General features: G+C 40.6%; 1 protein-coding gene across 2 annotated transcripts in view; it reads left to right on the top strand.

The window, feature by feature from the left end:
- Nucleotides 1-4,235: 4,235 nt before the first annotated feature.
- The window catches only part of dachc (dachshund c), a 31,253-nt gene continuing 22,734 nt past the window's right edge, over nt 4,236-12,754 (top strand). The window contains exon 1 of one of the 2 annotated variants that reach the window (XM_028007921.1): nt 4,236-5,272. In XM_028007921.1, the coding sequence (XP_027863722.1) occupies nt 4,689-5,272 (584 nt within the window). In that variant the 5' untranslated portion in view covers nt 4,236-4,688. The remainder of the gene's footprint in view (nt 5,273-12,754) is intronic. The other variant, XM_028007922.1, reaches the window with a different exon arrangement.

Below are 12,754 nucleotides of genomic sequence, written 5' to 3'. Positions count from 1 at the left end.
TCAAAAGAACTGGCCTTGACTCCATGCCTGATACTATGATCTTTTTTACGCTTTGTTTTGTTTATCATGCAACTATTCTCCGATGTACTCTGAGGAATTTAGCTTAGAGATTGTTAATCAACTTGTGGCTGCAATTAAAGGGGCATTATTAGGTAAAGTCAATAGTTTTGAGCTTTGCATCATGTTATAACATTATTCCCTCATCAAAAACATACCTGGAGTGTTTCCTTGATTTTCCATGCATGTTTGAGAACTCCTTTAATCTCCCGTGACAACCACTCAGCTATGCAAAACGCTTGTGTGGCCCCAGCGCCGCCTTTGAGGCGCAGCTCCTCCTCAGAGCAATTTCAAAACTTCCAAGCTTCTTCCTTGCGACATTCCCACTCAGCTCCTTCAAACTAGCCAGCATCAATTAGCAAACACCTGATGAAACTATTGAACTCATTACACTTCTCAGTGCAACGCTGGCTAAAAAGCCGTTAGAGGGTTAATGGAGGAGAGATGTTGTGATGACTTCCTGAAGGTAGAGCTTCAGAAAGAGCTCTACCTTTCTCTAGGCCTCTGTTTTTAAAGAGACAGAGGCCTAATTTTATGGCTTTAAACCAGGAAGTGATATATACAGCATTTTTATAACAACTGAAGGTAACATACAGTGGTTATTTGATTGTGCTATAAAATGTCGCTATGTTCCTGGAAAATAAACAATTCTACCCTGTTAATAAGTTAAATATTCAATTATTAGTTTAATATGAAGAAGTTGTTTTAGTTGAGTAGTTAACTATTTGTTTTTGCTGAAGCCAACACAATCCCCTGACACTTGCTTGTTTGTGTTGCCAGTACTTCCATTGTATAACATCTTATATCAATGATTTTTATGTTCACTATCCAGAAACAAGAGCTTTTTTAAAATGTACTTTTAAAAAAGTATTTATATATATTATTTTTGTAAAATCCTGCATTGGAATTTAACTATTTTGTTGCTGTTTTTTTAAAACAATAAGTGTGCAGTTGTAAATGAAATATTAAGGCGAAATATTTCTGGCTATAAGACTTTCTTTTTTTTTTTTTGCTGAAAAACTAACCCAGTATGCTGGGTCAAACCCCTTGCATTTTGCTGTGTTAAATTAACTCAGGCTGGATCGGTCCACATAGGATTCACAGCGTATCCCACATTGCGTTATTTTTAACCCAGAGTGTTACAAAGAATAAGCCTAAGAGGTTGGATCAGAACATTTTAACACCTATTAAATGCTCTGCAGTGGGAACTTACGACATGAATCGGCTCTGCTTTACCCAGACGGCTTTATCTGTGTGTTTTCTGCAGATGGAGAAAGAGAGTCGTGACATTTCTTTTTGGCGAGGAAAAGGCCATACTCAGCAGGAGTTATCAAAGGCAAAAAAGTAAAAAGTTCGAGTTAGCTATCTCTCTCTTCGTCTCCCTCCCCCCCCCTCTCTCTCTCTCTTCCCCTGGAGATACTCATGTTAAGCATAATTAAGCAGATTTGATTAGCATCAAGCCTGGCTTCCTCTCTTGACTTTTAATGAATGTAAATCTACCATCTACATCCTAAAGATTAATTTCTGCCAATTAAAAAACACAAGAGGGCTTATTCGAGAGAGAGAGAACGAGGGAGAGAGAGGAGAGACAGAAGAGGGGGGAAAAGAGTGTTCAAGTCCTTTGAGTTGGAGAACAGTCGGAGTTTTATCCTCTTCCCTCTTGTCTTATGGTGAGATGGTCTCTGGAGATCTGTGACTCTCTCTCTCTCTCTCGCTCTCCCTGAAGATCATTATCAACACAATGTTCCGTGAAAGCCACTTTGAAAGGACTGCAAGCTCTATGTAAATGATGGCAGCGTGTGGATGTGTTAGTGCCTGTACAGAGAGCAGGTAAGGAGCTCAGTTTATAAAGAAGAAGAAGAAAAAAAAAGATAAAAACGTATTGCCCCCCCAATGTGCTTGATCTTGTTAAGTCTCATCCAAATACCAGATTTAACAAACAGCAGGTGCGACAAACTTAAAAAGAGCAATCTCTTTCACAGAAAAAGAGACCTGACTTAATTTTTCTTTGCTCACGCATCTGTCATGACATGATGAAATCAGGTATAATTGCTACATGATTTCTCCCACGTTTCATTACGAGTGTTCTTGCTTTCGGATTAAAAAAACAGCTGTAATTTAAAATGATGCATACTCCCCCCGCCCCGTCCGTTCATTTTGCAAGCTTTTATTAATAACACTCAAATCACATAAAGGTCAAGCACTAATTGGAAACCTATAGGCATTTCTTCACAGTCAGGGCCTGTTTTATGAGTTGGGGGGGGGGAAGAGCACGAAACCTTTGATGAAAATCTTTTCCTCCTCTCAGTACTCAGTAAAGTCAAAGAGAGTTGGGAGGCCGATCTGGGAGAGGTGGGCTGTGACAGCGCACGGACCGACGAAAGTATTCTGGTCAAATCCAGCTTTGATCAACTTCTCGTAATCTTTTCAAAACACTTTCACAACTTAAATCCTAATGCCTATTCAATCAGATTGGTCAGATTTTCTAAAGACATAAAGTCCATTTAGTACATCTGAATATCATCAAAAAATACATTTATCAACAATTTTAAGAAAAAGAAAAACATTTATGTAGTCATTTATGTGCATTCATTGCACACGAAGTGGTATGAAGCAGGCATTTGTGGTGTTAATTTTGATGGTCTACAGTTAACGAAAGCCCAACTTGAGATTCTGCATTAAACTAATTAAAAAACAAAGATTTCTTTTAAACAAAATTCTCAATGGGCCAAATAATATGTGCTTGTACTTATGTGCTCCAACGTAGCGGTAGGATTAGGATAAAAAAACAAAACAACAACACTACAGTCCTTTTTCTCCTAAGCTGAGGTAAAATGGCTCTGCCTTTGTCTTTGGTTCAATTTTACACCTTGCTAATCTCCTCTGCCTTTCTGGCTTTCTTCAAACTCCTCTCAAGTTTAATGTTTCTCCTCTTTCTTCACGTGAACACATTTTTTTCTTTCGCTAAACTTTCCAGTGGATACAGCATTCTTATCAGCCAGCTTCTTTAGCAATGACCTTTTGTGGCTTTACACAAAGTTCTGATGGAAAACAGTCAAGTCAGTCTTCCCCTTGGTTATGTAAGCAACAATATGGCAATAATCACGATTCTGTATTTTAAAAAAATGCTGGCCTTATGTCAAACACTTATTTTAAGAGACAGTAAGCGAAAACAATCAAGTGAGAGAAACACTTGAAGTATGTTACACTTGAGGTGTTTTTATCATTCTAAGCGAGGAGAATCCGATTCTCAGGCCGAACAAACAAATACAGTAATTAGCGAGTTTGGCAGGAAGACCAGTAATGAAAGCTTAAAAGCTCCAGCAGACAAAAACCCAAACTAGAAGAAGAAGCAACTGAAAATACACTTGAGGTGTAACATACTTACAGAATACATTCACATACGTGTGAATATACATAGGCCTATGTGTTTCTGACTATGAAGACAAATAACCAGAGGAAATACAAAAAGCAGTTTTTAAGTAGTGCTTTTATGCAAAAATATTACTGCCCCTACAACCTCATAACTGCTTGCGTCACTCTTATCAGCAGGAAATGCATTTGAAATATGTCTTTATTCCAGTCACATTGTTAATGAATAATTACCATTAAAAACATGTTACAGTGGCAAAAAGTGAGATAAAGAACAAGGTGTTTTGCCCAGAGTTTGGACATTTTTCTCGATCCGTTCTAATTGGTGATCGGTAGGTCAAATACTGAAAAACTTTATTTTGTTTGTTCCTATTTATTGCTTGAATCCAAATTGCAAATAACACCACATTTGGCTATTTTTAGATCCTGTAATTAATTTGGAGATTAATAATTATTAGATAAAGGACAGAGACAAATGCTTTCATAAGTAAACGGGTAGATTTGAAGATCTTTCATTTTCAGTTGAATTCAAAACTATTCCTCAGCTACTTTTTCTGATTTGTAATCATTGAAAAAAACTTAAGTATATAGAGTAGTGCATAAAAAATATAAATTGGCATTTGGCGGGAAAAACAACAACTGATTATTAGATTCTTGTTTTGAATTGCAACAAACCGAAACTGTTTTTCCATTTTTTTTTTAAAATTTAAGTTCTTGAGCGCCATATTGTCTTTACATCATAAACATGGATGTGAGTTTTCAGAATGTAATCCATTTTACTTCCAAACATGATGCATTAATTAATCTTAAAGATTTAAGAGGATCTCTAGAAATGACTTAAACGCCCCGGGTTGTATGCCACAAGCATGTCAAGTCTCATCAGAGGCTTTAATGTGAAGGTGTGTTTTCGGCACTAATAAATAAGCTTATCAAAAGTTTAAGTAGGCTAATCTTTGCTCTCTCTCCCCCTCTCCTGCCTCTCACTGTCTAAGAATCAGCCCAGGCTCCTCCTCCTTATGATAATTTGACAGTAGCATCTCCACCGAGTCAAGCCTCCGCTCATTCTGATTCAATAATGTGAACTCCTTTCCACACACGGACCGTGTCTCCTCTCCTCTCTTCTCTTTTTATTCCCCTCTCTTCCCAGAGACGCCCAATGCACACTTCACGCTCCCAAACTTACTTTCCATAATAGTTGACTTGAACTTTTGCTTTTCTTTTTTTTTTTTTTTTTTAACTTGCACTCTTTTTCGCCGACAATGACTACCATGGCAACTCCTGCCACTCCGACTCTGCTTCCCGCTGCTCCACTCGGTCACCACCCGGTACCCAGCTCCGTCTCCCCGGCCACCAACTCTCCGCCACCCGCCGCCACCTCCGCCGCGTCCTCCCCGGCTCCACCGGTGCCGCACCCGGCGCTGCTTCACCAGTTCCGGGCGGACCTCCTGCTGCCCAACGGGACCCCGCTGAAGGGCGGCGGAACCCCGCTGTCCGCCGGGGCCAAGCCCGTGTACGCCACCGCGTCGCCCGTGGAGAGCACGCCGCAGAACAACGAGTGCAAGCTGGTGGAGGTGAAAGGTGCCAAGCTGGCCTCGTTCACGGTCAAAGGCACGGAGCTCATCTGTCTGCCGCAGGCTTTCGACGTGTTCCTCAAGCACCTGGTCGGCGGGCTCCACACCGTCTACACCAAGCTGAAGCGGCTGGACATTAGTCCGGTGGTGTGCAACGTGGAGCAGGTCCGGGTGCTGCGGGGGCTGGGAGCCATCCAGCCCGGGGTGAACCGGTGCAAACTCATCTCCAGGCAGGACTTCGAGACGCTCTTCAACGACTGCACCAATGCAAGGTGAGCTGGGGGAGGTGGAGGTGACGGGGGGCACACGGAGAGTTCATCCCGGTGTTGTTTAAGATAAACACTGTCCAACAGTGTTTATTTTTGTTTTTAACTCACCTCACTTTTAAAAAGCTGAAAGATAATGAGTTTAATTACTGTTCTTATTTGTGCTCATTTTCAAGTTTTATTACATGTCACTTTACCCCCAGTTTGCCTAACTGCTCCCACTAGTTTTAATGGAAATGAGGCTCGTTGAAGGCCAAGTTTGTCCTGTTATCACTTACTGTTAATGGAGATAAAAGGCTAGGATGCCAACAAATGTGTTTTGATGTACTTCGGAAGTTGAATTAGTAGATAAAAGACTCCAGGTTCAGTTAAATGATTTTCTGCCAGTTTTATTAAATGCATTGGAAATAGGCATGGGCCAGTATTAGATCCTCACAGTAGCATCACTTTGGTTGAAATTCACTCTTTATGTAAAATCAATATAACTTGATGAAATCGCAACAATTACCCCTACTCTTGTAAACTCAATTTATAATATTGATTGTCAAAGTTGTAAATATAATTTCTTCCATATTTATAGTTGGTTTTAAAGATATTTAGGAACACTTGTTTTCAAACGTTATATTATGTTTTTATTTTGTTACTATTATTAGTTTCAAACGTTACATTCAAAGCAGTAGACCCCCTATACTCACGGGATTAAGGGTCACAGCCGGGGTCAAAGCTATCATCTGCGAATACTTAAGGGCCCCTTCAAAAATGCTTATATTTTAACAGTGGAAACACCAAATATGTTCTCATATACTTTAATACGCACAGTGAAAACCCGTCTTACCAGAACTGCAGGAGTTAAAATCCACTCATCCCCCTTCTTGTAGGAACAACCAATGAACGGCAAGACAAATGAATGGCGCTCCTGGATTGGCTGCTTTGCAAGCGCCATCCAAAAGCTTGCCAAGTAGCATTACACCTGGGAATTTCAGCTTCCGCCTCATTTTCTTTGGAACATTTTTGACACTTTCCAAAAAATTTAAAGAAATCCCAAAGCTTGTCAGATGGACATAGATGAAAAATACTTGAAATTGCATTCGGATATTTAGTGGTTTTTATTGTGATGATAGTGAATGGTACAAAGTGAAAATGTATTCTCATTGTCTTTTTGGCTTCAACTAGTGAACACTAGTGCAGCTACACAGCTGAACCTTAAACAATCATGATATTGTGTTTGCAGACATAATTAGAGTTATAGGTGTCGTCTGCCAGCCAGCTGGCCGGCAGTGCACAGCAGCACATGGAGGAGAGACGGTGTTGCTTCATTCTCCAACACCCGCTTCTTTCATGTCATTTCATGAGAAGGACTTTAAACCCCTTGGAACGGTGTGAGGGCAGATCTTTGCTGTTTTGAGAGCGTAACTTTTTAAAACATTAGCATACCTTGGTGCTGGTAACTGGTCCATGCCTACTTGCCTTACTTCTTCTCCTTCCAGGCCTGTAACTAATTACCATTTTATTGGATGATAAACGTCTTGATGGCTGCGGTGATGTTGGCGATAATGAATTTTTGTAATCCTAATAAGAAAAGAAAAAAAAGCCCTACTCTCAAAAGTTTGTCATGTTATCACTTACTGTTATCTCTGTCTCACTCTGACACACTCTCTCTTTGACACACTCTCACTTGCACACATTGAATGTGACACTGTCATTCTGAGAAATTGATTCTTCACAGAAATTAATTAATTTTCATTTGGCCCCAAGCGGCAGCTTAAATCAGGACAAGCTCACTCACTCACTCGCTGATCCCCTTTGCTTTCTCTCCTTCGCCCATCTTCCTTGCTTCCCTCTCTCCCTCCTTAATAACTTGCTGTCTTATCATATCAACACTCTTTAGCCCTGAGCATCAGAACAGAGGAGATGATTAAATGAATTCTCTGTATTTATGATGCGATTATGTAAATGAGGTGTTTTGCAGAACTCCGGTGGTGACCAACTGCATGGGTCATCAGTTCCAGCGTGGCGCAGAGATGTTTGGATAAAGGGGACTAAATTGGCTGGGATTTGCGGCTTCCCGGTGCCTCGGCCTGCTGCTGTGCAGACCACATGCTCGTGACAGCGTGAGCTTGAATCCAGAGGAGTGTGGATTATCTCTGGTTTAGAGAACTCATATTGTTTGATGGTTAATCCTTGCTACTTGGAGCATGGATGATCCAATTTACACCTGCCATTAACTTTGGATGGAGGCCGCATCAAGATGTGCGCAGATGAACACGCGGAGGACGTGCGGAGCTTTTGCCTATTTCCGTAAACGTTCTCCTCTTTTTCAAAACCGAAGCAAGAAGTTCGGAGACAAGCCTTAACTTGTGGATTAACCACCTGCTCTTAAGCTTTTGCAGCCCTCCAACCAAGACAAAAATCCGGAATGCTTCTTCTTCTTCTGGTTGCTGCGGGATGTCTCCTGTGTCTGGTGTTAATGGGAGCGTTGTTATACAACCCCCCGAAAATACACAGCCGCTGCCGTCTCTAATTATCCACACAACACTCAAAAAGCCTTTAGTTAATGAGATCTGAAAACATCACTCGTCTGAAATCTTCAAACAACTTGCCTGATTCTTTGTCTGAGGGCTTCAAATGTGCTGCGGTAGCCATTAGCATCAGTATCCCCACCTCCGCCGCCACCACCCCACCGAGTGCATTAGAAGTTTTTAAGTGATCCCTTGTGTGGAGACATACAGTAGCAGGTAAAATGAAAAAAGTGGAACTCAAAACGGTTTGGGTCAAAGACGGAAGGAAAGCCTAAAAGTTTCAAGAAGAGTCCCCGAGAATATGATGATGTGGCTTTTTGACAAACTCGCTCAGATTTCTGTTACTGATTAAGACACACATCACTTATTATTTTCCAGTTCAGGATAAAGGTTGGAAAGAGACACAGTCGAGATGCCTGATAGTTTTGCTAAATGTTTTTGGGTGCTTGTTTAATCATTGCTTTAATCACTCAGTGAATGTCAGAGTGTAGTGTGAAGCGCTTTGCAGTCCTCTGGACTAGATAAAGCAGTAAACAAGCACAAGCCATTTTGTATTTCTTCACTTTTTCAATATTGAAGCAAAGTCTTTGTTCATAACTGTTTTACTTTCTTTTCTTTGTCCTGCCATGTTCACACACACACACACAATCACAAACACAGCCTGACCACTGACTCATCACAAGAAGAGCCAACTTCACCCTCCGCTCCAGTTCTAATTCATGCATAGGTGGCGCAGAAACACACCCTCTTTCCTCGCCGTCTGCTGGCGCGCACCAACTCGCACGGTCACGCCTGCGTGTTTTGCTGGCTTCGCCGCTAAATGACATTAGTTCCACCGAGGGAACACGGCATGTAGGAGGCAACCCGATCCGTCGTCTTTTGCTTGTCTGCCCCTCACAAAAGGAATAGTTTCATTCTCCATTTGGAGAGAGAGCACACCAAACAAACTCGCTCAGGTCAAACTGGGTGTATTCGTGACATGTATGTGTAGACATTGTGTATGCAGTGTTAAAAATAGTCTTTCCCTCCATGTGTTACATTAAAATGTTCTGATGTACCGAGGAACAAGATCTCACTTTGTTTTGTTTTTTTACAGAAGAATATTTAAAAAGCAACACATGGGTTCTCTATTTGTGCTCGTCAATCTTTTACACATGACCTACTTAAGTTAAAGTTTCATTAAAACAGATAAAAATGCAGTAAGATTTGCACAAAATCAAGATTGATACATTTCTTTCATTTCTAGCTCATTTTCTTAAATTTATTTGTTCTATGGAACGTGAGATTGGTAGTCCATGACTTTCTGTGAGTGTTGGCTGACACAGACTTGAAACTTTATCACAATATTTTGCTGGATTTGTTGCAATAAAGTGTAGATAAAATATTGTTCAAAAATCATAGCCATCTTATCCTTATCGTCTTTTTAGCAGTACATTTATCTGAATACAGTCACTCACATACAGAAGAATGTGTACCAAAATTAGACCTGGCTCCTTATTGAATAGGTCTCTTCAGCAATGTTGTTAAAGGAAGCGGTACAATTGCTTTTTAATTATATTTAGTTATATATCCAGATATATTGACGTTAATAAATGCTCATATGGAATCAACAATGGAAGGAAGTAGTTCAGACACCCAAGGTAACAATTCAAACTATATTGTAGCTTTTCAAGCTTTACAAACATCAGAAATGCTTTATGAACTTTGTAACTCATCCAAGTTTCTTCAAAGAGTTGTTGTAGATTCTAATGGCCATGGAAAAGAAGGATCCCAAATGTAAAGGTTGTAAAATCCTAATGTGGTGTGAAACATATTCAATCAATCAATCAATCAATCAATCAATCAATCAAATTTTACTTGTATAGCACATTTCAGCATCAAGGCATTTCAAAGTGCTTTACATGATATCAAACACAGAAACACAATGCAACATAAAGTCAACAATCAAAACACGACATTAAGTCAGGTTCCATCAATAAATTTGTGATTGATTACGTTTCAAATACAATCCTAAACAGGTGGGTTTTTAGTCGAGTTTCGATCCATAAAAGATTTACCTGCTACACTCCTACTGTGTATTCATCATATACTGTATGTAAAAGTGCTTCATGCCCCCTGTATGGTGGAGGATCTTTGAGGCTGTGGGACCTTATTTTAGAAAGCATGGCATCATGAGAGCTTTGAAATAGCAGGCCATTGGGGAAAAAAATATCTGTGGCCTCTGCCAGGAAACTGTAAATGGGTTGTCATTAGCAGGATTGTGATCCAAAACATATGGCGAAATAAACACAGAAAAACAATTCCCCAGACTCAAATTAATTTTTTTCTGTGGCCATCTCAGTTCCCAGACCTAAATCCTGCAGAAAACTTATGGGATCAGCTGAAGAGACGATCCAGTGGTGTCCTTGTGGCAAAAGAGACTTATGTAAAGTGTTAGCAGCAGGAGTGTCGATAAATGTGCTACTGTTATTTGTTTTTTCTCAGATAAAAATGCTTTCTCTGATGAAATTGTGGATTTTACACAATTTTATTTGAAAGTGTTTTACATGACTTTTACCATGGATGGAGGGAAATTTGTTCATGTCTGTGAAAATCTAGTAGCTTTGAACCGTTTCTTTGTTTTTCGGTGACAAAGTTTAGCCTCGCAACTTTTTGTGGTCGGTGTTCTGAGTGTGTGTGTGTTTGTGTGTGGGGGTGGTCACGTTCAGCAGTGTTGGGACAGAATCCAAGTTCAGATGCGTTCAAGTCTGACTCAACTTTCACCTCAATGCTCTTTTGATGTTTTATAGAGACGAGCGCGATGAGCTAAAGAGGGCCTCTCCGTCTCTTCTCTTGTGTCGGGTTTTAATGGAAAGCGCACACACACCCTTCACCCCTACACACACACAAATGCACGCACGCCCGCACGCACACACAGTCCTGACATCGTCCTGACCCTGGAATGCGGCGAAGGAATGCCCGACAGTATCGGTTTAGGAGATCTGAATTTTTTGCCCTGATCAAACGTCCTGTGTTAGCTTCTTTCACGACATCATCACACAGGCTAATAAGAGTGATGCATCAAGTTTGTTTTTTTTTCAATTTATTTATCGCAACATCAATCTCTCCTTCTTTTTTCTCCAACCTGGAACATAAGTCTTCCTGCAAGCGGCGTCGACGTTATGATTTATCAAACCGGACCGTGACTGCGAATACAAGCCCGTGTGATAAACACAGATTGAAAGGATGGGAGCTGTAAACCGCTGCTAATGTATTCCAAACAAAATCCTGTTTGAGCAAGTTCTCCCTTTTCTCTCCCCCTGTTCTCTCACATAAACACACAGCTGCTACCTATCACCACCTCAGTCCCTCCAAGCCAGTAGCTGTTCCACTGTTTTGACTGTAACACTTCCTCTTCTTTCATTACTTTTCTTGACTCTCTGTGTGTGTGTGCGGTGTGTGTGTGCAAAGAGCAGAGAGATCTGTCATCCTGGTTGTGTTTTTGTTTCTATTCCACCTGTGCTAAGCTCCAGCTGCCATGTTTGGCGTTTCATGTTTCAGGTAACACACTCCGGAGAAGCTCTGAGGGCAGAACTCGATGTGCAGGTTACCTTCCTATCCCTAAAAAAAAAAATGTGTGTGTGTATGTGTGTGTGTGGTCACAGTGTTGGCATGAAGGAGGACGTCTGGGTGAGATTTTAATTAAAGTTTGAGACAAAGAGGTCATAAGCCATACACCCCCTCCTCTACACATACATCCACACACAATGAACTGTTTTCTCTCTTCTAGCCCCCCCCACTCCCCTCCCTTCTCTCCCTCATTCCATCCCCTCAGCTTGATGACTTTTCCATGAAAGGCTTTTTCATTAATCCTACCTCAGGGAACCGGTGCTCTCCAACCTCTCACACACACACAAACATCCCTGCATGCACAACACACACATAAGACCTCCCTCTGTGGGTCACTTTGATGTATCAACGTACTTGCAGACTAAACACAAAATTAGGTTCCAGTTCTTTATGCCCCTTAAAAATGCAACATATACAAAGGCGCAGACAACGCACCCACCCACCAACAACACATACACACACACGCCGATGCGCACCCCGGCATACACACACACATTTAGAGAGGCCATTAATTAGTGAGTGCAAATAAACAGTAGTAAGGGAAAGGGAAGCGGCTGCAGTAAAAAACAAGGCAGGCTCTGATCTGTGTGCGTTTTATTTCCCCCTGCTGATCTTCACTTCTGCATCTGTGTGTGCTTGTGTGAATTTGACATGTTTCAACATCAGTTCCTGTCCAACTGTGTTGCTTTACCTCCAAACATGAAACCCAAAAATACATTTCCTGCTTTTGTTGAGCTCAGTGTGATGCTGAAGACAAATATTTGAAATTCTAAGCAACACAAACACACACCACACACACGCATTCACAAGTAGTCACAACTGTGTCCCAGTCTTTCTTTTTAATTTTTTTTTTTTTGAAATTTTTTTAGATTCCCCCCAAAATTTGGCCATAATAATGTTATTATGTTGTGCTAACCACTACAGGCTTTGATGGAAAAGTTATTATGGAAGACTTTTCAGTCATACTAAGATGTTTTACTTAGTCTTTTTGCCTGTTTACTAGGAATAGCAAGGCGAGACAACTTAAGTTGTTAAACAACTTTTATACATAGTATTATTCAAAATAACTTTTGGGAAAAATATAGGAAAGGACATAGCGTATCACTCTCTTTATATCTCAGGTTTTTAGAAAAATATTACTTTAATTTAGCAGTTTTTCTTAATCTGCATCTGATTTATTTGGGTGCAGAAAGAAGCCGGCTGCCAGGGGGTATTTGTTTGTTTGGAGATGTTTCATCAAAGGAACAAACTGGCCCAGTAACCAACTTCGGATACCTTGTATCACAGTAAACCGATCACGCATCAGAATATCGGATTTGACTAGTTTTTATTTCTAATTGAAATCAATTAAAGGTATTGT

This window comes from Xiphophorus couchianus, chromosome 22 (genome assembly GCF_001444195.1).
Source record: "Xiphophorus couchianus chromosome 22, X_couchianus-1.0, whole genome shotgun sequence".
Lineage (NCBI taxonomy): Eukaryota > Metazoa > Chordata > Actinopteri > Cyprinodontiformes > Poeciliidae > Xiphophorus > Xiphophorus couchianus.
This window is presented reverse-complemented; position numbering and strand designations above follow the sequence as displayed.